This window comes from Pteropus medius, unplaced genomic scaffold (assembly GCF_902729225.1).
Source record: "Pteropus medius unplaced genomic scaffold, Ma_sr-lr_union100, whole genome shotgun sequence".
NCBI lineage: Eukaryota > Metazoa > Chordata > Mammalia > Chiroptera > Pteropodidae > Pteropus > Pteropus medius.
Genome location: NW_024350319.1, coordinates 1,591,890 through 1,618,969, shown reverse-complemented (window position 1 = coordinate 1,618,969; position 27,080 = coordinate 1,591,890). Strand labels below are relative to the sequence as shown.

The 27,080-nt window shown below is 32.5% G+C and overlaps 1 protein-coding gene across 7 annotated transcripts in view; it reads right to left on the bottom strand.

The window, feature by feature from the left end:
* Window positions 1–202: 202 nt before the first annotated feature.
* LEPR (leptin receptor) overlaps window positions 203–27,080 on the bottom strand; it is an 84,816-nt gene continuing 57,938 nt past the window's right edge. For 5 of the 7 annotated variants that reach the window (XM_039838502.1, XM_039838500.1, XM_039838499.1 and 2 more), the window contains exons 10-22: window positions 23,896–24,186; window positions 23,620–23,737; window positions 22,589–22,788; window positions 21,419–21,567; window positions 20,230–20,389; window positions 20,030–20,112; window positions 16,741–16,957; window positions 15,955–16,137; window positions 14,435–14,530; window positions 13,221–13,326; window positions 12,212–12,287; window positions 5,566–5,613; window positions 2,128–4,251 (exon numbers count right to left, since the gene is read on the bottom strand). In XM_039838502.1, the coding sequence (XP_039694436.1) occupies window positions 4,228–4,251; window positions 5,566–5,613; window positions 12,212–12,287; window positions 13,221–13,326; window positions 14,435–14,530; window positions 15,955–16,137; window positions 16,741–16,957; window positions 20,030–20,112; window positions 20,230–20,389; window positions 21,419–21,567; window positions 22,589–22,788; window positions 23,620–23,737; window positions 23,896–24,186 (1,751 nt within the window). In that variant the 3' untranslated portion in view covers window positions 2,128–4,227. Of the gene's footprint in view, window positions 1,046–2,127; window positions 4,252–5,565; window positions 5,614–12,211; window positions 12,288–13,220; window positions 13,327–14,434; window positions 14,531–15,954; window positions 16,138–16,740; window positions 16,958–20,029; window positions 20,113–20,229; window positions 20,390–21,418; window positions 21,568–22,588; window positions 22,789–23,619; window positions 23,738–23,895; window positions 24,187–27,080 lie in introns of those variants that run through there. The other 2 variants (XM_039838504.1, XM_039838503.1) reach the window with 2 other exon arrangements.

The window sequence follows — 27,080 nt, the reverse complement described above, 5'->3', positions numbered from 1 at the left end:
AGTCAGTCTACATTGCTAGGCTCATGACGGCTTTCTCACATTTTTTGTGTGTATATTACTGAGTGAAGACAAACAGATAACCATTAATTTTAGAATTTAAAATTTCAAATTTGACTCAGACCATTTTCTTTTCTCTCTCTTATCCACATCTATAATGGAACATATTACACTTTTTATGACTCATTATAACATAATCTGAGATGTTTCTTGATTAAAATTAGACTGTTAGATCACACATCTTATTTTCCATTATCTTCTGAGTTTGAGTGGAACAAGTCTGAAACTGAGGCATGTAAGATATAAAAGTCTTTTGACCAGAGGTTCCTACATTGAAGTTATTTTCTATAAGGTGTGAGCAACTGTCCTGGAGGATTCTGAGGTCAGTAAATAAACAGTGGGTGGGAAATGGGCATAACACCCTTGATTCATCAGTCAAAAACACAGCACTTTCTCTTTTTTTGATTGAGGTGACCCCTAAATAATAGACAGTTTTTTCATCATTATTTTCTTCAAGAAAATTTCCCTCAAGTTTCAAAAGTTTATCCAATCCTTCTGAGAATGTAAGGTGTGGTGAAATTATATTGGAATGCTGATCTGATAACATAAAAAGTGCCTGTGTTTCTAACTCCCATGAGCTATTTGAGAAAGAATCCTTTGATAGAAAATTTTTGTCAGAGAAGCATTTGCTCACTGAGCTATTTATAAGCCCTTGCTCTTCATCAGTTTCACCTGATTTAGAGTTGCTGAGCAGGGTGGCATATTTAACAGAGGGCTGTCTCCTGCTTTCATTCTCACAGGTTACCTTGGTGCTCTCAGCCTCAGAGAAGTTAGCACTATTGCATTCGTCATTAATACAAATAGAACTTTTTTCAAGATCTGGAGTTGTGAAAAGTAGAGAGACCATAGCTGTTGGCACCTTCTCATCTTTATTTTTCCATGATGTATCAACACTGATATCTTCTGAAATGGTTTCAGGCTCCAAAAGAAGAGGGCCAAATGTCACTGATTCTGTATGCTTGATAAAAAGATGCTCAAATGTTTCTGGCTAAAAGAAAAGATACATTTTAATGGTCAATTGTATTAATTTTTTTTTTTTTTTTTTTTTTTTTTTTGGTTCACTGTGACATGCTTGAAGAGATGGAAGTGTGAAAGGTTAATGGTAAAGGACATAGGTCAACCACAAATTAACTATTTTGGACTGAAACAGATATTTCAAAAATCATAAAGGAGAAGCACTATAAGCAATATAAGTCAGACAGAAAAAGTTGAGAACCATATGATTTCACTCATATATGGGATATAAGACTGAAAGCAAAAAACAAACAAGACAAACAAAAACTCATAGACACAACAGTTTAGTGGTTACCAGAGGGAAAGGGGGAGGGCAGGAGGTAAATTAGGGGTAAGGGGGTCAAATATATGGTGACAGAAGATTTGATTTTGGGCGATGAAAACACAATGCAGTATACAGATGATGTATTATTGAATTGTGCACTTGAAACCTATATAATTTTATAAACCAATGTCACTTCAATAAATATAATAAAAGAAAATATCACACATACAAAAAGGGGATGAGACTGATTTAGGTTTGAGTCCTTCTACTTCTATGGCCATGGGCAAGTACATTAATCTCTCCATCTTTTAGTTTCTTCATTTGTAAAAATGTGTTAAATACTTACTTCATGGAATTGTGATGAGGGATTAATTAAATAGTGTCTGAAAGTGCTTAGTTCTCAACAAAGATTGACTATTATAATTAGAAAATGCTATTTGCTGAAGAATTCCTAATATTTTATAGCAAATTAGATCTCCACAAACTAAAACTTTAAACCTCAAATAAAAGAACTAAATTGACACAAATTAAATGAGCAAAACCTGTCCAAAGATAGTTAAAATAATGATATAAGATATGATGCAAAGGTAAAATATTTGTGACCGACTATTAAAAACTTATACTGAGAATCTGTTGAAGACTATAGGAAAACAAGAACTAAGAATGCCTACTGTTGAAAACAATGAAAGTGAAAGAGATGATCACAGACTTTTAAATTACCATTCCTTATAAATAACTTCATATAAAAATACATACTATGGGACACGTGGAATGAAGACAAAGACACAAAATAAATGCACATTATATTTTTTATAAGAATAGTGGTTACAGTGCAACAAAAAATCCTGCCAAGCAGCTGCAAATCAAGAATCTATGCAAAACGCTCAACTCGTATAATGTAAACATACTGAAAAAATAAATGCAAAGTAAAGAATACTGTGGACACATCACGTTGAAAAATTAACAATTAAATGAAGCACTATAGAAAAATGTGTTCAATTTGTGTATCATACATATAATTGAACTTTTAAAAATTATTATTTTTAAACTAATAAAGTGAATTCAGATTTATTGCCTGAAATAACAATATTCTCAGTTATTCTTCCTAATGCAAATAAATTCCATATAAAAACATAATTCATTTAGCATAGTTTTGAACTCTTAAATGAAATATGGTGATTATAATATTAAAGGAATAAATATACCAAACACTAAATATAATAATGGAAGAATTATACAGATGATAAAATACTGCATGATGACAATACCATGTTAACATAACCTTTTCTGTCATTCTATAAACATAATATATGAAAATAAATCTGTTCCTATGCCTAGTTTCTTTCTGACAGAAGTCGATAGCATGCAAACTCACCTATGTTTTTCAAATGATGTATTTGGCATATTTCATGCCCTCTAAAACTTCATAAGTGGTAACTAATTATTGACACCAAAAAATTTACATGTCTTCAAATGCATTCAGATGGAAGATTTTATAATAATTACTAGAAATCACATACCCATATATTATTGAAGTATATTTTATAAATGAGTCACAAACCTTTATTAAAAGTATGCTCACTAAAAAATCACTTCAATTACTATATGTGTCTAATTTTTTCAGATTTTAGAACAGTCTGAGAACACATTAAATATGTACTTAACTAGTAGGAATTAAAGAACGTCTTCCTAAATTCACACTTTAAAGAATGTCTTCCTAAATTCACACTTAGATTTTACATTCCAGTGACATCTATTAAAAGTTAACAAAGGAGGAAAAGAATACATTTCTCCTGATTTTTAGTGTTATTTTTAAAAATTCAAATAAAACTGTGAGTGAACTCTAAATGCAAATGATCCATATAAAGCCTAAATTTGAATGTTATTTGGGTTCATCAAGCAGAAGCTTTGGCTTTGAATGTGAGTAATGGTTTTGAATGAGAGACAGCATGCTAAGTTCATAGAAACAGCAGGTAATCTTTTTCAGGGAGAAAAGTCTTGTCCTCAGCATGAAATATTTGTAAAAGCTCCAAGGAATCTCCCTTTTTGCATCACTGCCTACTTCCTTGTTTGCCAGAAGCTTTTGGAGGTTCAGTGTAAATAAATTAAATTTAGGCAAGAATTTCACAAGGAAGCTGAATGGGAGGCTAATGTGTTTTCTGACCTGGTCAATCTGACCTAGATATGTCAGGTCATCCAGATATGAACTGTAACTTCCACTAGCCTGTGACCAGCACAAACTATAACTCCTAGCTTTTTCTGAAATGAAATAGAAGTCAGCACTTGAGCCAATTTTGAGGCACTGAAAATGGAAATTTCCAGATTGACCAAAGTTAGCATACATAAAAGCTACAAGAGATTTAAAAGAATGCCCATTTGGGTCAGTTTATAGACAGAAATGTTTATAAGAGAAAATAAAATGAAAAATTTTGGACATAATAAATATTAAACTAAATAGTTTACTGAATTCTGCAATTAGAGTCATCGTATTTGCAAAGCTATGTGTCAGAAGTTGTAGTTTTCACCTAGTTACAGCATTGTTTACTATATATTTGATGATATCTAATAGATATGTGGTAAAAACAAGTCATAATTTTTAATTTTTTATGACCAAATGATAAATCAAAAGCCAGATATCATGAATATTACTTTTTAAACTTTAGAAGACCTGAAAAGTAATCATACATCCAAACTGAATTGCACTCAGACCCATATCTTGACCCCAAATTTACCCATCTCTTTTTAGTTATAAATCAACATAATCCATCATATTATAGTTCTCAAAAGTTCAACTAAAGTTTTTTTTTAAATTTTCTCCCCTTCTTCAAAATGTAAAAATCTTCTAATACACTATGGAATGTTGGGACGTTGGTACACTGGGTTCATCATGATTAGACTTCAAAGAATTCCGTTCTCTGTTTAGATAAAATAAAACAAAATAAGAAAGCAAAATAAAAAATTTCTCAGAAAACAAAAGATAAAAGATTTCAAAACATTGTGTCATATATGGAGTTCTAGACTATAAATTCTTGTTATATTATAATAATGCATCTTTTTAAGAAAGGGTAAAATTTTGAACTAAGTTGGCCTCTTCTACTTTCTTAATGCATGTCTTAATATTATACTCTAAAGACAGTCTTAATTACCCCAGGAAAGGAAAAACTATAGAGAAATAACAGAATAAGTAAAAGGAGACAAAAATAAAGAGCTGGAAAAATAAAAAAAGAGTGTGGGAGAACAGTAATATTAGATGGTTTGGAACAAGAAAAAGTAAAAGATCTAACCAATATACTGTAAACTTGAAACTAATAATAAAATAAATTTTTTTAAAAAAAGTAAAAGAGTAGAGCTGTGAAAACAAAAAATTTAATAAACTGAAAAAAGAGCTAAAATAGTAAAGAAGAATAGAATCACAGAATGATTCTCATTGTTTTTAATCTAGAAAAAGAGATCTAAGAAATCATCTGCTATAACTATTCAACTACATACACAGCTCTATGCAACTATTCAACTATATATACAGCTATATACATCTTATTCAACTACCTATACCACAGCTATATACAACTATTCAACTACATATATAACTACATACAACTGTTTGACTATAGTTATATACAACTACTGCACTAAACATATAGCAGCTATATACAACTATTCAACTATATACACGACTATATACAACTATTCAACTTAATATACAGCAGCAATATATAACTATTCAACTACATATACAACTATATACAACTATTCCAAAACAAAAAAAAAAAGAAAGAGAGAAAGAAATTATCTGGTTCATGTCTCTTCCTTTTTTTTAGACAAACAACAGACTCTTAAAGTTACACAGCTAATTAGAGCAGAATGAGAACCCTGACTTAATTTTTTTTTCCAGTCCAACACTATAACATAGTGAAAGAAGAAAAGATATCCCAAACACAAATAGGCAAGAGAACATATCCTTTGTTTTGCTTTTTCTACTTGCTTTGATAGATTTGAGCTGAATAATTCAAACTCTCTTCTGGTTCCTTAAAATTCAAGGGCATATGCATAAATATTAAGAAGAACAAGAAAATAAACAAAACTGAAGTCATGTTTTAAGGAACTGAAACATACACTTCTAAACCCAGTCATGTGCACTTCTAAATTAGACTTTCTAACTCAGAACTGCACCAGCTCTTCCACACTCCTGCAAGTCCATTCTAGGAACATCAGAACGCTCTGCTACAGACCTGTAAGAATAGTGTTCTTTCCAGGAGTTGTTGAGCTTCTTTGGAGTCCTAGGGCAAGGTAAAGAATCTAGGATAGTCTTTGAATCACTAGGAAAAATCCATTTTGTTTGAGCTTTAATATTCCTAAATTGTTAAATGGAGCATACTTGTGTGAAAATTGACATAATTTAGACAACAAAGGAGCACAGTTAGATTTTTTAAAAACAATACAGACAATTTGAAATTAGAGGAAGAAAATCATAGATTAGGCAAAAATGTTAAAGAAAGGGGTTAAAAATGATTAAAGTATTTTAAAAACTGTGAAATTTGTTAGAAGAAAAGCAAAGCTATTGAATTATTACAATATATTCTCCTACAACAAAAATCCAATCTTTAAGATTCTGATTTTTATTTTTATTTTTTTTAAGATTTGGATTTTTAAAGTATCAAGAAAAATGGTAGAGGAGTAATCTGATTGAACGTATATGTTTTTCTTTCATCTCTGTAGAAACTCTGTTACAATGAAAGTACATGAATAAAGCAAAATATATCCACAACAAAGAAGATAATCTGAGCAGACTAAGAGGGACTAAGATTTAGAATTCATTTCTAAAGGATGGAAAATAACTGAATGGCTGTAGACCAAAGAAGATGAGCAAAGAAAGCTACAGCTCCAGTGGACTGTAGCTGAAGAGAAAGCCAGCTTGCCAGATTGAATACAGTAGAGATGGTGGGTGAAGAGATGGCAGGTAGAAACACAGGAATAAATGAGAGCTGAGGCTAAATGAGAGCTGAGGCTGAAAAATGGAAACTCTGCATATGAAATGGGGCTCTTCTACCCCTCTGCTGCACCTGGAAGAGCTTTCATATTCAAACTACCTTACACACCCAAATTAATGTATTTTAAAAGCAACTAAGGAGCTATCTGGGGAGGAGGGAGCAGCCGTGGGGTATTAGTGTCTATGAGTACATCTTCCCTCATCCAGCCAGAACCCTGTCTACCCACCCAGGGCAACAATCCCTGCCTATATGCATTGGGCTCCCAGTCAGCCTGTGCACTGTTTTATTCTTAAATATGAAAGGAAAACAAAGGATTACTACCAGATATTGGGGAAAAGTCTGAATTAAAGAAAAAGAAAGGCCAAGATAAACAAGAGGAAAACATGATCCTAGCAGACACAAAGAATACAGGGAATAGAAGAAAAGAGAATTTTTTAAAACAAACAGACAATGATCCTCCAATTGGTATTTCTAGTAAGATTTAAGAAAACATTGCATGTATAAAATCAGAACAGAACACCCTGTAAAAGAATACTTGGAAATTTACAAATATAATAGTAAATAAAAGTTCAACAGAACCACTGAAAGAATAGGTTATGGGAAGGTCTCAATTTTAAAACAAAAAGACAAAGAACAGAGACGTGATCGTGAAATATAAAAGATCCATGCAGAGGGTCCAAAAGCTAATGAATACAGGTTCTAGAGAAAACCAAAGAAACAAGAGGAGAAAAAATTATCAAAGAAATAACATAATTTCTTAGAGTTGACAGAAGACATAGACTTGGAAGTGTCTTCAAATGGGGTCAAGATATGGGTCTGAGTCGAATTCACTGAAATTTTTTTGTTTTCTTTTGTTTTAGAATTGGATATACCACAATTTACCTATCCATTCATCATCTGAGGGACATTTGAGTTGTTTCCACATTTTGACTATTATGAATAATACTGCTATGAACATTCATGTACAAGTTTTCTGTGTGGTTTCACTTCTATTGGATATATACATAGGAGTGGAAGTGTTGGGTCATGTGGTAATTCAATGTTTAACTGCTGAACTGCCAGACTACTTTCCAAAAGGTCTGTACCATTTTATATTGCCACATGCAGTGTATGAAAGTTCCAATTTCTCCACTAACACTTATTATCTGTCTTTTATTATAGCCTTTCTATCTAATGTAAAGTGGTATCTTGTGTTTATTTATTTTACCTAATGGCTAATAATATTAAGCATACTTTTTCCATTTGCTTATTGGATATTGGAGAAATGTCTATTCAGATCCACTGCTCATTTTTTATTGCATTAAAATATACATAACATAAAATTTACCATTTCAATTACATTTAAGTGTACAATTTGTGGCACTAAGTATATTAAGCAATTAATTGTCAATATGGAATTGATGGCAAGAGTATCAATTTGAGTCAGAAGGACCTGGGTGTGAACCAAGGTTTTTATATATACAGGTTGGATGATCCAGATAAGCTACTGAACCACTCTGAGCCTCAGTTTTGTCATCAGAAAATATAAGGCTATTAGGCCTATGACAGAAAAAAAGTAATATGAATATGAAAACACAGAGCTGTTAGTTAATTTGCCTCATACTCTTTAGTAATAATACATGATTCATACTGTATTATTTTTCCCTAAAAAAGTAAATTTTATTTAGATTAAAGTAGTGAGATGTAATATATATACTGAATTTTAGAAGTTTATCATTAGTAAGATCCTTGAAATTATATTCTTTTCCAGTCTTCAAATATTCCTGCTATATTCCAAAAACTGATTTATTCCTAGTTGTGTTATCTGTGCACTTGTTAAGCCCTAGTAATAAACTAAGCATCTTGAGGGTTAGTTATGCTTAAAGAATATCTTATAAGATTATCAAGTATAATATTTGCAGCAGTTTAAAATAATCAGTCTTATAAATAAGGGCATTCACATCCACTATAAGTACCTTAAAAACTTTTCACACTTCTTTAGTTTACCAGGACCTGAAAAAAATTGGTGATATTTTAGTCTGTTTGTATGTAATGTCTGTTAGATGACCTGCTGTGGCACAATGCTGATCTACAGGAGGCGTATGTGACACAGTGAGGTAGCGGCTAGTCTACAAACATTCACTGATTCGATCGACATCCACCAAATGGTTCTTTTGTGTCAGGCATTTTCTGGAAAAGGTAAAGATCATTTGGTGCAGGTTCAAAGAGCATTTTCCTGAAGTGGACCCAATCATATCCTTGTCCTGGTAAACACCTGGATACCATTTTCACAGTGGTTCATGGGGAAATTTTCAGAGCTTAACATGTTGAAGAGAAAAGTGTTTTAGCTTCTTTTAAACAGACAGTAAGATGGTTATCCCTTGCATGAATATGTACTTATACAGTGAAGCTTTAATTTTTTATTTAGATATTTAGATATTTTTGACCAAAAAACTCTCATATGAGAAAAATCCTCACATTTAAAAAGAAATACCTCTTTCTAACTCTTTGTCTTCTATTCTCCCCAGCTGCAGCTTGTGAATGTGCTGAGGTCCTTCCTACCACATAGCTTGGTATTTATGTGCAAGTGTCCTTACCTGGGCTCTGCCCCTCCACTGCAAAACCTTGTCAAAGTCTATACATCTTCTAGACTTTAGCTCCAATGTTGCTTCCCCAGCATGATTTACAATAATCAAGACATGAAACAAGCTAAGTGTCCATCAACAGATGACTGGATAAAGAAATTGTGGTATATACGTACAATGGAATATTATTCAGCCATAAAAAGGAGGAAATGCTGCCATTTGTGACAACATGAATGAACTTTGAGGGTATAATGCTAAGTGAAATAAGTCAGACAGAGAAAGACAAATACTGTATGATCTCTCTTACATGTGGAATCTAAAAAAATATCGAACTCGGAAAAAAAGATCAGATTTGTGTAGAGTAGGGAGAAAGGAAATTAGACTCAGTTGGTCAAAAGGCACAAACTTCCACTTACAAGATAAATAAGTACTACGGATGTAAATACAACATGGTGACTATAGTTAACACTGCTGTATGATATATATAAAAGTTGTTAAGAGAGTAAATCCTAAGAGCTCGCACCATAAGAAAAAACTTTTTTGTTTTCTTTCTTATACCAACATGAGATGATAGCTGTTAAAACTTATTACAGTAATTATTTGCCAATATATGTAAGTTAAATCATTATGATGTACACCTTAAACTTATAGCATGCTGTATGTCAATTATATCTCAATAAAACTGAGGAAAAAAATGTTTTCCTATCTTTACCTGCTTGCCTCCAACTCACACACTAAGCTCTTAGCACACTGGGCTTCTTTCTTTCACTACATGTAGTTTAAAATTATAATATCATTTCCATTATAAATATATTAGTGATTATCTTTCCCAGTGTGAATGGAACTAATAATTATAAATATATTAGTGATTATCTTTCCCAGTGTGAATGGAAAAAATAGGAGTTCCTATTTTTCTGATCATTATAACCCCAGGGCCTAGCACAGCAACTGGCATAGGATAGGTATTCAATAAATAGTCCTTGAATGAAGTGAATTAATGAATAAATTTAAAAATGAATATTCTGCTTTCAAATCAGCCACCCCTCTATGATGACTTCGCTGTCTTATTTCCTCTATGGTAAGAAGAATCTCTAAAAAATTGGTTTTCCCAGAGCCTAGCAGCAGCCTAGACTTACATATAAATACTCGCTATGTGCTTGTTGAACAACTGAATGAATGACGAATAAATATATGCTTGAAATACTGCTATAACTCCCAAAAATGTTATATTCATAATGGAAGAGAAAAGAGAGGAATAAATATTTTACCAACTGAAAAAAATCAGCAGCTCTGTTTTAATGAAAGGAGACTCCATGGCTTATAGTGAGTAAAGTGATAGCCGAGGAGTATCGAGGCATTGGGCTGGTTAGACTAAGGCAGAGGAAGTTTCTGTAAAGGGAATAATTATATGCTAAACTAAATTGCTGCCTGGTCTGAAGATAGGGAAGTATCCCTTCTGCTGAAAGATTACAATTTAATCTTTTGCATTGTTTCATCTATAATATTATATATTTGTTCATTTATTCATTGATAAGCTGTAGATCAGTGTTTTTCTAACTGTAAATCATAGGCCATTAGTATGTGAAATCAATTTAGTGGGTTGCAACAAGTATTTTTAAAAACTGAAACAGAATTTTGAAAATAGAGGGCACCGCAAATAATAAAACTGTTTTGAGCATCTTTTGTTTCAGTTCTGTATAGTTACATCTATGCATGTACTAGGTGCAAGGTCAAATGTATTTCTCACTGTGAGTCATTGTAAAAAAAAAATATTGAAAGCCGCTGCTAGAACAGTTACTAGTAAAACAGGCTCCAAAGTCAGACAAATTAATCAGCTAATTCTGGTTCTAAATCAAGTTACCTAACTACTATAATCTTCAGTTTTCTATAAAATGGAGATAATGATACTTATTCCACAGGGAAACTGAAAGAATAATAACTAATAATATTTACTGAGACTTTATACTATGTTACAAGTACCATCTGCTTTAATCTCCCAAACAACTCTATGAGGTAAGTTCTATTTACCTTCTTTTATAGGAGAGGAAACTAAAACACTGAGAATTGAAGTAAAATATTAATAAATATAAGAGTATATATCTCAAGGATTGGCACATAAATCAGCAAAAATTATAATGACGCATTACCAACAATTCTTTAATGAAATCCTACATTAATAGCTGACTTTAATGCCTTGCCTATAGCAGGAGGAGTTCAACAAATATTTGTGATGGGTAAAATATAGCCCTTGAACTCAGAACACTGTTCACAATAAATTAAACAATAAGTCCGGGGAACTTAGCAAGGGGGAGAAATTCTTCTGAACTACCTTTGTTAAAGGAGGGTTTGGGGAAAGAAGAGCCTAGGGAAAGATCTTTGCTGATGTGGAAGGATCTGTAGAGGTAGAAGGGAATAGTAAAGGCATGATCGAGGCCTAGGGACAGAAAAAAATTGGAAAGTTGGAAAGTTGACATTGTAGAGAGAAGTGATTGAGTACTAGTTTAAAGGAACTGTACTTTATCTCGTAGCTAAAAGGAAACCACTAAAGACTTTTAACAGTGACTCATACAAAGATGCAATTACTGAGACTGCATAATAACCTCCATATGATTATTGTTTAAACTATCATGTAGCTATTTGACACGAAAACTAAATCCCTATTTCCCCAGTTTTATGGGTGGAAAAACCAATCTTGCTTCAAATTTTGAGAGTTCATAAAACGTTTGCTAACCTCGAGAATTTTCTGAGAAATTATACTATAGACATAAGTACAAATTATTTTATTATAGTGGACAAATTATTTCATTAAGTACTTTAGCTTGAAAAGAACTGTTTGCATAAGTGTAAATTTGATTATGATTTTTCAAATTGTGGTGTTTGAGGATAGGATTATTTATATCAGTTTTGAATTGATTTAAATAATTATGGAGATAATTATTGATACTAAAATTAAGTATTGATTCCAGCCTTTTGCCTAAGGACAATCAATTTATACCAAAAAATAATATCCAAATAGCTGTTCTCCATCAGATTTAACCGCTAATATTCTAATATTTGTTTTATTCTGCACTGTGACAGAAAAGATATGTATGTATATTATTAACTTTCATGTGATAGGCTACCTATTAAATTTTGTTTTCCCTGGTTTCAAATCCTTACATCCTGCTACTCTTAAATAAATAGTAGATTAGTTAGACTCATATTAAAATGAATTGACTAGAATAAGAACTTTTAAACCTTAAGAATGTTTAAAGCTCTAGAAGGCATATGGCATCTAAAATGCAATCTTATATATTTTGGGTTAAGAAAATTGAAAGGGGAACCTTCTGAAAATTAAGTCCTTGTGCCCAGGAACAATTCTTGGGGTTTGGAACATCTTCCCAAAACAGCTTTTTCATTCTAGAAAGGATAAATAAGGTATTAGAATTAGAGAAAAACATTCATATTGAAAATGTTAACAGTTAATGAATGTATAAACTAGAAACGAATCCATCAGAGCTATGCCTCAATAGGGTCAGATTCATTTTCAAATGCTATCACATGAAGATCTCTACCAACAAGCTGTCTAGACATGTCAATAATCATTATAATAATAAAAATAGCCAACACTTATTGAAAGTTGTGTGCCAGGCACTGTGCATAGGTTTTTCTCAGAGAAAATAAAATATTAAAAACAGTCATCATGCGAGTTTCAGAAATAATTCCACTCAATATGGCCCCATCAGCTCAGTTGACTGATAAATTCTAAAATCTACTCTCGCTTTTTTTTGCTAGAAAACAAATGTTTCTGTAGAGACTCATCATTTGTGAGATAAATTCACTGGTCTGGACCTCTAAGCACAGAGTAATGTGGCACGCACAGAACCACAAGAAATTTGAGGCCATTTGCCAAACCAGACACACTGGAGCACCACAAAGCAGAATACCTACTAATCATACGTGAACTGACTGCTCCAGGTAAATTTTCACCACTAAAATCCTCGACCCAAACTGTACAACTCTGAAAGCCATTTCTGCCCCCTCCACGAATATACCGCCTGAAATTTCCTGCTACAGGCTTGCTATTTCCTGAATATTTATACACAGAAAAATGAATTTCTTCCATGAGGTTCATGTTGTGCAAGCAAAATGGAATTTGGTTTTCTAATATCAGACCTTATATGCTCTGGTTTCTCTTCAGATTGTATAAATCTTTTGCCTTTAACTAATAACAGACCTTTTCTTTTTATGCCATCTTAATTATACAAAAAATATTTAGAATACTTTAATGTTTCTGATTTCTATTTTAAACTGAAGTTTAAATATGCTGAAAATTCTTAATGACTACAGTACCTTTGATGTGACATTAACAATGTTCCAAGCAACAAGATTGAGGAGGAAATAATTATTGGCACAATTATATATAGACCTGCATCATTCTGGTGTTTTCCAATATCATCTGAAAAAAATATATGATTCAGAAGCTTGAGGAAATAATATCTTTCTGTACCAAAAATTTCAAGACTTTCTGATTTCATCACAAGTCTATATTACCTCTAAAACATAAAAATAAAAAAGAAGATAAAAGTATAGTAGTGATCACATTAACAAAACAATTATTTTTTTTTCAGAATTACGCTTATTGTAATCTAGCAAAACATATTTTCAAAACTACTTATTTGCCAAATCTCTCTATCTGATCATTTCTAGGTTGCATGAGTCAAAGTGCCAATTGAAGTTGTTATAATGACTGTCTCAGCATCTGCTCTGCAGAAGACCACCTACAACATCAGCCAGTCTCTATCTTGTTCACTCCAGACACATTGACCTCCCTGCTGTCTCTTGAACCACCAAGCATGCTCACTCGTCAGGGCCTTTGCACATGTTATATCCCTTTGCTGAAATGCTCTTCCCTTTTGTACTTGTGGGGCTTTACTCAAATACCACCCGCACAGAGAAATGAGCCAATTTTGGCCATCTTAACTAAAGCACCACATTTTAAATGTATTCCTTCATCTTACTTTTCTTTTGCTTCATGGCACTTATTTCTACCTGACATGATTTGTTTATTATCTGTCACTCCCATTACAGTACTGGAGGTTAAGCTCTGTAAAGGCAGAGACTAATGTTCATTGTTCAAAAAGATATTTACTTTAAAAGACCAATTAAAATTTATGAACTTACAAACATATGCCCCCAAACATATTGTTTGGGAAAAGTGCATTTATATTAATTGTACAAAAAATTAATACTTTCCTAATTAATTTTTATGAAGATGTATTTTATTATATAGCTGTGTATATCCATTTATTTTATTTCATCAACTTTTTACCCAATTTGAGACTGAAAATTTTACTTACCAATATAAAAATTCAATCCCATGACTGATTATTCTCCTTCTTACTACCACCATGGAGCCATGTGCCCTTCCCACATTGCCCCGTGACATCTACATACGACTCTAGACTCCTCCATGATTCCATTAGAAGAATAATAAGGTGGCAACATTGTTACTAAATAGAAAGCCACACAGCTGTATTAAAAAAAATAAAAGTTAAAATTTTTACCTCGGGTAAAACTATTGATTATCTTCGGTTTCCCCACTCCTTCCATAAATATTGGGTGAAGACTGAACTGATACTTCTCAATGGGGATAAAATAATCTGAGGAGAAAAACATATTAAAGGGTCATTTCTACTGAGTTAATACAAATGAGTGAAATCCATGTAAAAAAATTTAAGTGACCATACTATATTTCCAAACATAGAAATTACTTGTTATGTACGGATGTAAACTGATGATTAAGAAAGTTTCAAAAACAACCTAAGCACTCTAAATTCTCCTAGTAATGACAATGATTTTACAAATAATTTTTTAAATCTTACTCAAAGATAAAAGATAACAATCTTTCAAAGGTATGTTCCGGTGATAGCCACTTTGTTCAAGTTCAGGGTATATGAATTGTTTTGTTTATCTGTCCAGGACAATATGCTTTACCTCCTCTCCTATATCCCCCAAACCAGCAATATTCCCTTTACATAGGAATTTAGCTTACTTAGTTTCCCCTTTCAAGGGAGCTGGGAGACTAGAGTCTCGTGAAATCCTATACAAAGTAGATGGGGGGTAAGGACCAGGGATCTCCTTGCAATATCCAGGAGTCTAGATTCTTGGAGGATGACCATCTCTATAACAAAGCTCAAAATGAATCTATGAATAATCTTTTTTACAAATGCTACTAATATATAATATTCCACAAGGCATAAATCTCTTAGAAACCTAAATGCTATACCACATGGTTTTAAGAAAAGCACAGAGAGTAACAACCTGGACAACAGTGGTAATGAAATGAATTTAGTTCTCTATTAATAATTTGTTTCTATTTACCTTAATGCTAAATTCTAGGTCTTTAAGTACTCAGGATGACATTGTATAATAAGATCATGGCAATCCTCAGCTTCTTTATACTTAAACCTTACCCAGACTTGGAGATGATGTGTGGTGCACTTAAACTTTGTACTTTAATCTCCTCCTGGGGTAACTGGTCTACTTTTGGGAGTTTACACTGGCCTATGTCCCTAGGTCCTGGATCCTTAGACCTTCAGCCTGGTACTCTCACTCACTGCTAGTGGAATTATAAATTGGCACATAATTTAAGAAAACAACTTGGCAGAAGATAGCAAAAGCTATTACAAAGTGATTTAAAGAAAAAAGTAAAGCTGGAAGTGATGTAAATATTTTCAAATAAATAATTTAAGTAGATTTTGGAATACAATGCTATGTGATCATTTAAAATAATGGTTAAAGGGATTGGGGAAAATAGAAACATGCTTGTGATATATCAAAGGAACAAATCAGAAGAAAAATGGTAGATAATATAATATGATGACAACTGTAAAACATTTAAATGAAAAAGGATCAAATGAAATAGAATTAAATGTTTGTGGTAAGGTGATAAAATTACATGTATTAAGATGGTAATATCATCTATATTTTTGAAGTATTAATTAACTGGCTTATTAATTTAATTAATCATTTATACTATCGTACTAATCCATAAGAGAAACTTATTAAAGTACAGTAAACTTACCATGGACATAATACTTCTTAACAGAGGAAGGGATTCTAAGCCATTTAATTTCATTGTCTTCATTAAGAATTTTCCACTCAAGAATAAAATACATCAGATTGTAATCACTGGGTGATAACGTCCAGGAAAGAATCACACAACTGCTGTTTAAAGGATAAGCACTGAGTGACTGCACAATATTTACTGAGGGGAAAAGAAGAAAATTTATTTTTAAAATCAAAATTAATAAAAATCCCCTAATATCCCTGAAGAATATATAACTACTAGAAAAAGGGAGAAGGAAGAGAAGGCAGACATTTACACAGAGATACAATACATGACGATTATTGTTTTATTATAAGAGTCACATAAGCAGAGAAATATAGAAATATATGCTATTGAGGAAAAACAAGAGTCTACCAAACATATAAAAAAGTGATTTGGGGGTATAGTAAAAAAGGTGTTCTCCACTGGAATACTATACAAGCTTATTGATCATCTTAATTCCCTCCAAACTTTTTTCTCCTGTTGGGCCAAAAGGTCTAAGTATTAGATTTAGTAGAAAATTCTCACTTATTATAATACCATTTCAACCATGTTCTACTACATGAAAATCCAAGGACTGTATGACAAAATTAGAGTGCAGTTTAGTTTTTTATTTTTCAGACAAAATAAATAAATAAATAAAGCGGAAAGAGAGACTTCTAGATTCAGAGAATCACAGGCTTCTTAGAAGACCACTTAGAATGGAAGGAGTTTGCAAATATCAAAGGGAGCAGTAGTTTCCTAGCCTGTACCTTTTCTTACCTTTGCTCATAGGCCATGAGAATGTTAAATTAAAGTTTGCAAAAGAGGCACCAATTGAATTGACGGCCAGAACTGTAACAGTATGTGCTTGCTCTGTCCACAGGAAAGTGAATTTAGTGTGATTTCCTACATCTTCTGACCATGTTCCATTTCGGGAAGTATGATGTTTTACCATGTATCTTCTCACACTGCACAATGAGTCATTTTTCATCAGGGGCTGTAATAAACATAGAAATTGATTAGTTTGAGGGCTACAGTGCTTTTTATACCAACGAAGTTCATGGAGCTCTTATTACATATTTCCCATTGGGAGGCAGGGGTCAGACCAGAGCAAGCATTGCCTATTTCCAGGCTGAGGTATGGGGAGTGGGTTAAGGGTAGGGTCCACCTCTGACCAGAGGCTTGGGTGGGTATGGACCACAGGAAACTTATTATCCTCATTCTGGTTTTTTTCTTAAGATTCAGAGAATAAATCACTGAAAGATAATGAAGTATGGATACAAACAGATAGCTTTTCTATCAAGAAGTTTCACATTAATTCTAAAAAAAAAAAAAAAAAAAGATTGCCAGGCAGTTGAGAGTTTTCTCATCTAAAAAAAAGAAAAAAAAAAACAAAACCTTCTGATTTTATAAAAAGAAAGCTGAAAAGATGTTAATCATCACATATATTAATCCCAATAAGTTGTCATTCATTTTCCCTTCCCCTGATATGCTGCCACTTCAGGTAACAGAGGCTATTAGGACAGTTTATATGGCGCTCAGAATTTTCATCCTATAGTTTAAAAAAATCATACCAGGTCACTGGAAATTTCAGTGGAAAATACTTATTTAGTTCAATTCTACAGAATATACTACTTCACCCATCACCTTCACCTGTTTCAGGTAAGAATAAGTGCTGCCAGCCCTTGTAAACCTAAAGAAAGTTTGACTCCATACAATAGACTAGAACAGTGCTTCTCAACTTCTTTTTTTAATTTTTGTCATTGAGATTCCTATCTGTCAGAAATATCAGAGAAAAAATAAACATAAATGAACACATAGACATGTATATCTAGAGGTTTTCGAATAATCTCGATAAATGGGGAATGAGATTTTTACAGCCACTGCAAGAAAAAAGGGTCTGAAAAGTAAAACATATTTTACATTTTGTTTTTAAAAATCTATGTCAGTTTCTAAACAGATATTCACTTTTGTAGCCATCAATTAAAAATAATGACAAACTTGCTTACTTTTTGGTACTACAAAGGTACTCTAGGCTCATCTTGTATATTTTCTGCCCCAGCCCTATAACTAGCCATTTTTCAAGGAACCTTAGTTCTTTTTATTGGAGTATGGTATTAGGAACAAATCTGGGCATGCTCCTTACTGCTGGAGTGCTGTTATACCAAGGCTTTCTTGGTTTACAAAGCAAGGAAGTCTATGTGTGTATGCTAAGCCCTGTATTATACATATCTATAAATATTTCTAAATGAATCCATATTAAGCTAAACAGGAGTTTCTACTGGTGTCTCCAATGCTAATCCATTACCACATGGCTCATTCTGGTCTTTTCCCCCTTATTTTCTATAACTAGTTCAACAGAGAGAAACCTAGGTCCCACCACCCACATCCACCTCCTTAATTAGTCAATCCCAGTTTATGCGTATAGTGGTATAAAAACTGTTGACCCCCATTCCATACTAAATAAGTTTATCAGCTAGAACCTGGTACACATATACTGTTTCCTTTGGCTTTAGTTTTAAGAATCCACTCATTTACAAAGTTACTTAGGCCTACACCTTTTTCTCTCACCTCCTTCAGTGAGGTTTTTTGTATTCTTGTAATATAGTTAGACATTCTTTTGTCACAGTCTAGATTCCGTTCCAGAATCTTCCAACCTCCTAAATGATTTATTTCTAATTTGCATCCAGTAGGGTTTCTTCTTTGTGTTATAAAGTTCTGTGGGTTTTGGCAAATGCATAGTGCTATGTACTCACCATGATAATATTATAAAGAACAGTTTTACCAACATAAAAAAATCCCCTGTGCTTCACTTATTCAAACTTTTTCCCCTCAGCCGAACTCCTAAAAAACACTGATCTATCATCTCTACAGTTATGCCTTTTCTAGAATGTCATATAAATGGAATCATTATGTAGCCCTTTCGCATGGGCTTCTAGCACTAAGCTACATGCATGTAGGATCCAACCTGTCTTTCTGTGGTTTTAGATCACTGTCTTTCTGTGGTTTTAGATCACTGTCTTTCTGTGGTTTTAGATCACTGTCTTTCTGTGGTTTTAGATCACTGATTTTTTATCACTGAATGACATTCCATTGTATGGAAGTACCACAGTTTGTCTATCCACTCAGCTATAGAAGAACATCTTGGTTGCTTCCCCTTTAGGGGGATTATGAATAAAGCTGCTATGAGCATGTATGTGCAAATCTTCATGCGGACACAAGTTTTCAAATCAGTTTGATAAATATCTAATAGTATAATACTGAATCATATGATAAGACTGTTCTTAACTTTGTAAGAAGCTACCAAACTATCTTCCAAAGTAGCTGTACCATTTTGCAGTTCCACCAGCAAAAAATAAAAGTTCCTGTTGCTTTGCATCCTTGTCAGCAATTTTTTTCATTTTTGTGGATTTTCGCCATTTTAAGAAGTATGTGGTAGCATCTCATTGTTGTTTAAATTTATAATTCCCTAATGAAAAAATGATGTTTGCTATGGACCGAATGTTTGTGTCTCTCCACAATTCTAACAAAACAAACAAACAAAACAATCCATTCACTTGGGATAGAAGTCAATTCATTTGGAAGAGAGAATGCTTTGAAAATTGCTAGGCTGAATATCCATTGTTTATGGAAATAACCACTGTTTATATGCCATCATACAAAAAGAATATCTCTTGTTTTAAATGCCCTTGAGATATGTAGGGAAGGCCACATTTGCTTTGTTTAGGATTAAATATAAATAGAATTTTTGGACTTGAAGGAACACTAGATATCATCTAGAACAACCCAACATTTTTACAGATGAGGAAACTGAGATACAAAGAGTCTCAGTGACTTTGCCAAAACAGAACTGACAGAACTATAACATGTTAACCTGAGAATAGAATTAAAGTCTCCCATTGTGCTGGTGCTTTCTCCACTATGGATCTTAGCTCTCTGCGATCACGTTTCAAAATTTAAATGAAATATGAGATTTCAGAGTCTAAAAATGACAGGATTGTGAACAATGAAGTGAATCTTTTAAGAGTATAAAGGCAAATTTTAAGAATAACATAAAAAGCAGTAATACCTTCCAAAGTAAAGTGACATTTCTCTCTTTTTTAGTGGTGTCTTCATCAATTATTCTCCAAACTTCAGGTCCTCTGACAGGAACTGCAAAATGACAAGGAGCCTACATTGTACCCGTGTTCTTGGGAGGAGTGTTTTTCAGTCATATTTGAAACTGCACACTTATGCAGTTTAAAACACATTTACAAAATCTCTACAGACCATTTATATCCATGACAACTGTGTAAGCTGGAATACTCCAATTACTCCAATATCCCAGTCCATCCAGCCTCTTACAGCGCACCTGAGCAGCATAGACTGCACACAGGTCTGGCACAGGGAGGCTGGCGGATTTTGACTTGGCGTCATATACCTCATACATCTGTAAAATAAATCAAAGCATTAGATTGACCATTACTAACATACATGTAGCTAAAGAGCCCTGAAGTGCATTTTATTTTAAACCTTAACACTATTTCAAAATTAAGAAGGAATTGACTTTGCGTCTTCTGGCTTTGGAAATACTCATTTTAGGCTTAAATTGTGCATCCTTTCAAACTAAGGATTGTCTTAGTCCTCTTATTTCCTTCTCATGACAAGCTTTGGACTGGTTCACTTGCAACCTCACTTCCCAATCACTCTCTTAACCCTATTACTAATTTTTGTCCACTAATCTTCTATTCATAAAAACTTTAAAGAATTTTAAGCCAGTGGTAGTTTAATAGGGCCTGCTATAATGAATCTCTGATATTCAGTCTCCCAAATAACCAGGTAAACAGTCACATTCATTTCAGTTGAAATCATTATGATCTAATGATGTGGTTAGGGTTCCTGATAGCTCTAGGTCTTTGAAGGTTGCCATCAGAAAACTGACATGGCAAGTCATCACATGCACACTTGCCACTGGTATGTTTCTGGTCTTTTAATAAAAGTAGCTTCTTCCAAAATGTGTTCCATTGAACATATGTGTACTAACGAATATTATTAGATGTTAGAGGAAAAAGGGTCCTTAGTAAATGAGTATGAGAAAGACAAGATGAAATAAAGTTACAAATGTTTCTTTAGTGCAGGACCTCTCCAAACCTTTAATGTGTAATATACTGTGACCCTAAACTAGGGACATACAGGGATGTAAGGTTTCCTAAACTTATTTAGCCACGTGATCATTTCCCAAAGAACATTTTGGGGGACCAATGTTTTATAAAACTCACTTTGGAAAATGCTGGATTGTAGGAAACTTCATTCCTTGAAAGGGTTAAATTTAGAGCAATCTATTTAAGAAAAGTAGCTACGGAATACAGGAATATGTATTTTTATGCCAAAAAAATAAATCTTATGTAATAAAATTCTTAAATGTTTTAAGAAAAACATTTAATGAAGCAAGTTAAAGAAATTTCTAGGTAAAAGGTACCTTCCATTGTACTTTGTTTCTACTTAAACCATAACGAATCTGGAACTGAAGATTATTCTCTGGAAAAAGTGGCTTTTCCCAAGATATTTTCAATAATCCAAGTTTTACAGTAAATTCTGCTTTGACTCTAGATGGAGGCAGTGGTTTCACTAAAAATTTAAAAAAACAGTATTATACAACAGTAATAATGTTGAAAAAGCATTATTATGATGTTATGATTTTCATACTTTATATTTATAAAGCAATATTTCTCTTTCAAACCTTTTTCATTCTTTGTCTCATTTAATCTCCTACAACTTTATGAGATACATATGAAAGGGATTATCTCTATTTTGCAAGTAGATAAGCTGATTTAAAAAAAATCAATACATGTCACGTCACTGCAAGTTAATAGTAAGACCTGATTAGAAATTGAGCCATTGGCTCCGAATGCAAAAGATACCATATCGAACACATAATAAATATCAATAGCAAACTGTTCTACATAGAGCTTGAACTAAAACAAAAAAACATGCACTGCATTCATTTCCACATGTGTAAGTTTCAAACTCTTCTCCTATTCTTTATTACTAAGTATTTCGAGGCCAAAGTCAGAGCAAAGATTTCATAGTGAAACCATGGGGATATATCAAATTTTCCCAGAGCTCTCTTAATCTTTTGAAATCAAAATATCTTTTATAAAGAGTGTTTAAAATATGATGTTATCATATTTCTCTATTTTCTTTTCTTCACTTCAGTTTAGTTATTTTGAACTCTTTTGCTCCTACGCAGCTTCATAAAGCCTTGGGTTGTTATTCAGATTATGAAAACCATCAGAATACCAAAATTAAACTTTTAGATTAAAAACACCAAATGTTTTCATAAGTACATTGGGAGAAAAACATAAAGTAGTGCATTATTTAGAAAAATATTACTAAATTTAATTCCTAATGACCAAAATAGTTCATCAAATAGTATGTGAAATACTTCTATTGATTAAAAGTTGTTTGATAAATAATTTAAAAACAAAACTGTAAAACTTTCTAAGGCTGATTGTCTTCTCAATTCCTCTATAAACAGGAAAAAAAATTTTTAATCTAATATAATCAGAAAATGGTAAAATACCCTGAATTGACCTAAATCCAAACATACTTATAAAAATGAAGACACACACAACACAGTTTAACATACCCACAGAATCAGGAACGACACATGTGGGGATAGAATCAAGTGAACCCAAAGAGTGATTGATCCTAATCCACATTGTATAGCCAGATAATAGAAAGATTGGGTGAAATATGCATTCATAAAAACCATCTCTCTGCAAATGGCAATCTTTGGGTTCGGATATGGCATGAATAGATGGAACATCAGAACAGTAAAGTCTGCTCCTTGAAAGATATAAAAAATAGTCAATTAACATACATTGATGAAAGCAGTCAGATACTTGAGGATTCTGCTTTGATGTTTAAAAGGCAGAGTTTTGGCTCCATCAGAAAACAGTGTTTTTAAATTCCCAGCTACATTACAATCTTGCCTTTCCACAAAAAAAGACAGTAATCTTTATTAAATATTTCACTAAGTGGGGATGCAAATGATATAAATGACATTGCTCTAACAAGGAGATAATGACCCAGTCAGAGATAGAACCTATAACACTTTGAAAGCTAAGCTAATATTGTACCAAAGTGATACAATTTAAAAGGATAGATCATAATAGTAATGGGACATTCCTGAAATGGGAAGGAAGGTAAATTCCTTACACTTTTGATATGAATTAAATTCCAAGGTAAACAAAACACGGTTGATGATAAATTACAGCTGAATCACAGTGTCCTAATATTTTCTAGTTGAAAGCAATATAATTTTTAAAAAACCAATTCTTGATTCCTATATGAACCATATAGTCAAGTATATCATTTATTTTTCTCAGAGAAAAAAATCAAGAAAATATTTTTTTTATAACTGATTCCCTATCAACATTCCACGTTGGAACATACAAAGCATTTCTCCTCTTCTTTGAAATAGCCCTCTGCCACTATTTGCTCTGAATATGGCATTTCGATGGCCACAATAGTAATTACTGTTTCCTAATTAAGTATAATTCTATCTTCCTCTTTCAGGAAGGAAATCTACAAGTCTACTGTTAAGGTGATATTTCTATGGGAAATTGTTATCTCACCATATTCTCAGAAAAATAAAAGAGCAAAAATAATACATACCTATGATACCTCAACTGCAAAGTACTTCCCACGAGTGATTGGATTGCATTGGTTGACCATCTGCAAGTCATTTTAGTTAAGTAGCCATCAGTTTCACATGATATATTGATATTGACATCTATTTAAAAGACATTAAAATATTAATACAGAGCAAAAAACACCAACCAATTTTAATGAAAATAAAATTTCCTTACATCTTCAATGGAATTCTAACATAGGGTCCATAATAAGAGTTTGCCTTGTGGAACAAAATGAAGAAAATCTCAGCATCCTTACCAATCACATATAATTCAGCATAGCGATGGTGGCACTCATACTCATTGCAGCAGTACACTGCATCATAGGTGAACTTCCCTCGAGGTTTGGTTGCATTCAAATTGGGAAAAGTAACTTTGCTAACATGGTCATCTATAACATTATACTGGCTTTCAGGAATCTTCTCAGCTAAATTCATCCACCAAACAATCTTTTTTGAGGAAACAATTTTGTTTTCATTTTTGTAGATGCAGTGAAAAGAAATGTTGGACCCAACGCTTGTCAGAATTTTAGGTGGATAGTATATGACATCTGTAATGAGGTAAGAAAGGTAGAATATCAGAAGAAGACAGAATGCATCATGTAAGTAATTGACACCATATAAAAAAATTCATAATACATTCAGGATTACATTACCAAAATAAAATGAGTGTTAAGAGATTGCAAAACTGTAATTGCCTGTTTGTGCAGTTAGTGTCCCAAGCATTCCTATTCTCAAATGACTTGAGCTTCCATAAATGTCTTCAGTATTTTCTAAACATAGAGATTTATTTATTATAAAATACGCATTAGTGAGCAATAGTCACTTGCTAACTGATAGGTAGAAAATTAATGAAAACTAAATATAGTCTATTGCACAATAACATGTCTTCCATCAGGCTCTGAGAACCAGTGAAGCTTAGGGCGAGTTCTTAAATCGCTTGTACTACAAAATCCTGGGAGAAAAAAATGGTGATTGCTATTATCTCATTTGGATACGTGTAAATTTCAAGTTAGCGGGTAAAGTAAAGAAATAAGCTTTAAATAAGAAAAATAGTTAGGAAATGTAAAATTAATGTTGCACCGATATACAAAGCAGGTCTGTATATTACCAATCGCAGTATTGTTTTGAGTTGCTTAATGCCAGTTTCCTGTGGTTGAGGACAAGAGAAACCAATATTTTCTAAAATATCATTTTTAATGTCTATATACTATTCCATATTACTTTTTCAGTTTTCTATTGTTAGAAACATAGTTTACCTATATTTCAATTAGAAACAATAAAAGTAAATGTCTGTTAATATAGGAAGAAATTATTTCTGCCAGAGTACATTATAAAATCAGTATATGTCAATTGTGCAATTTAAAGTAACCTATTTTCTACTGATAAAATATGAACATCTGTTCTCATATATAACATCTGGATCACCCCCAAAAACAAAATCAAAAAATCTTTATGGCCTTTTCTTGTTTTCTTAACAGCATGTTGAATTTCAGCGTCTTCATATTTACAATCTATATAAGACACTGGTGTTTTGTATGTCTATGGTTAAACGTAAACAAGAAAAAACTTAATAGCATGAAATTATTGGACAGAAGCCAGTCCATTAGCTTTATAAGCTAGCCTAGGATGGCACTGAAGCCTCATGGGTACATTACATACTGCACCCAAGTACTTAGCACTGACCTGAGAGATCATTAACCTACCTTGAATACGCTCCATCCACATCTCATTACTGAAGTGCTTCGAAAGTCACAGAATAATCCATTTTTTTAAGAGTACAAATGAGCTTTTAAAAATTAAGTTGAAGCTCTTAGTTTTAAAGATAATAAAAACTCAAAGCATTTCACTTCAAAATCTAATGCATATAGTTAAGGCTTAATTGAGAAATAAGATTAAGGTGAAAATATTTTGGCATTATTAAATGCTAAAATATTAGCTCGAAAATAAAAAAGAGTAAAAAGCTGACAATTTATAAAAATATATTAAAATTGATGAGGTAAATGTTGAATATTTAATGTTTTAAATAATATAATTTTATTTTCACATGAGCTACTTAATACAATATTAAATTTTTAAAATAAGAAAACAATAATGATTTTCCTCTCATGGTCAAGTTAGCAATACCTTGCGAGATCTGCATTAATGAACTTTATTAAAAGAGAACATTCTATTGATAAATATTAATGAATTTCTCAAAAGAACATAAATGAAAACATTTTAGATAAAGTTGTTTAAAACGTGTTTCTTTATTATAACTCCAGAATACAAAGTTTTTAATTCTTTGAGCAGATTACCAATTTTTTTTTCAGGGGAAAATATTTTCTCTAATCTGTTATAAGAGCTGCCAAGTATGAAATGTAGAATTGTCTCATATCTATTTATCCTCTTTGGCAGCAACAAACATGCAGTTAATAAAGGTATTACAAGAATTCAGCACTCCTAAAATTGTCTTCAGTATGTAGCATAACGTCAATGAAATATTCTTGGACTTCCTAAGTTCTGGTAAGATCCTGAGTTTTCTTTCAAAAGTCCAAGACCTCCCAATAGCTGTAGAGAAAGAACTTAGCCAATTCATTTTACAAGGATCCATAAAAATTTCTTGATTAGGAATAGTCAGGGCTTCATTAACTGTGCACTTGGTAGGTACAGCTTTAATATCAATAACATCAATGAATAAAAAGTAGTAACTATAAAGGTACTGATAATTAGCATTCTGTTTGCTATGGCAGCAATACAGTAGGTAATCGCTATTAAATAAATAAATAAATAAATGAATGAATAAATGAATAAATAAATAAATAAATAAAATCCAAAGTATTTGAAAATGATAAAGTAGGTGTGCAAATTCATTCTAAATAAATTAACGCCTCAGTCTTACAGAATGTTTCCATTTGGTGGATGCCATTCCAGCACCTATCAGTGAACAATTAAGAAGCTAATAATATTGAATACCTAAAATTAAGGAAAAAATTATTTAAATCCCTTTGCATAAAAAATAGGAAGTACCAAAGTTTAGAAAAAACCTTTTTGCTGTTCCACACCATTCAGGCAACAAGCCTTAAGTGTGGAAATTGTCGCAAAGGTAATTCAGTAAAATGAAACCTTAAAAACCTAAGCAACAGTGAAACCTCGTTTAGCAGGAATCATGAAGGAAATAAGGTGTTCCACTAAAATGCTCTATGTAACTAAGCTTACTGCTTCTTAGCTTTGAGTATCGATTTTCAGTGCCACGGGGAATCTTGCATAATTACACATTACGCACTTAATCGCCTTACTAGTGGTTATAAACGTGAACTTTGGAATTAGATTGCCAGCTCTACTACTTTCTAATTCTGTCAACTTTTACAAGTTACTTAACCACTCTAACTCTCAATTTCTTTGTCTGTAAAAGAGGAATAACAGTACCAATCTCACAGGATTGTTGAAAGGATAGATGATAACG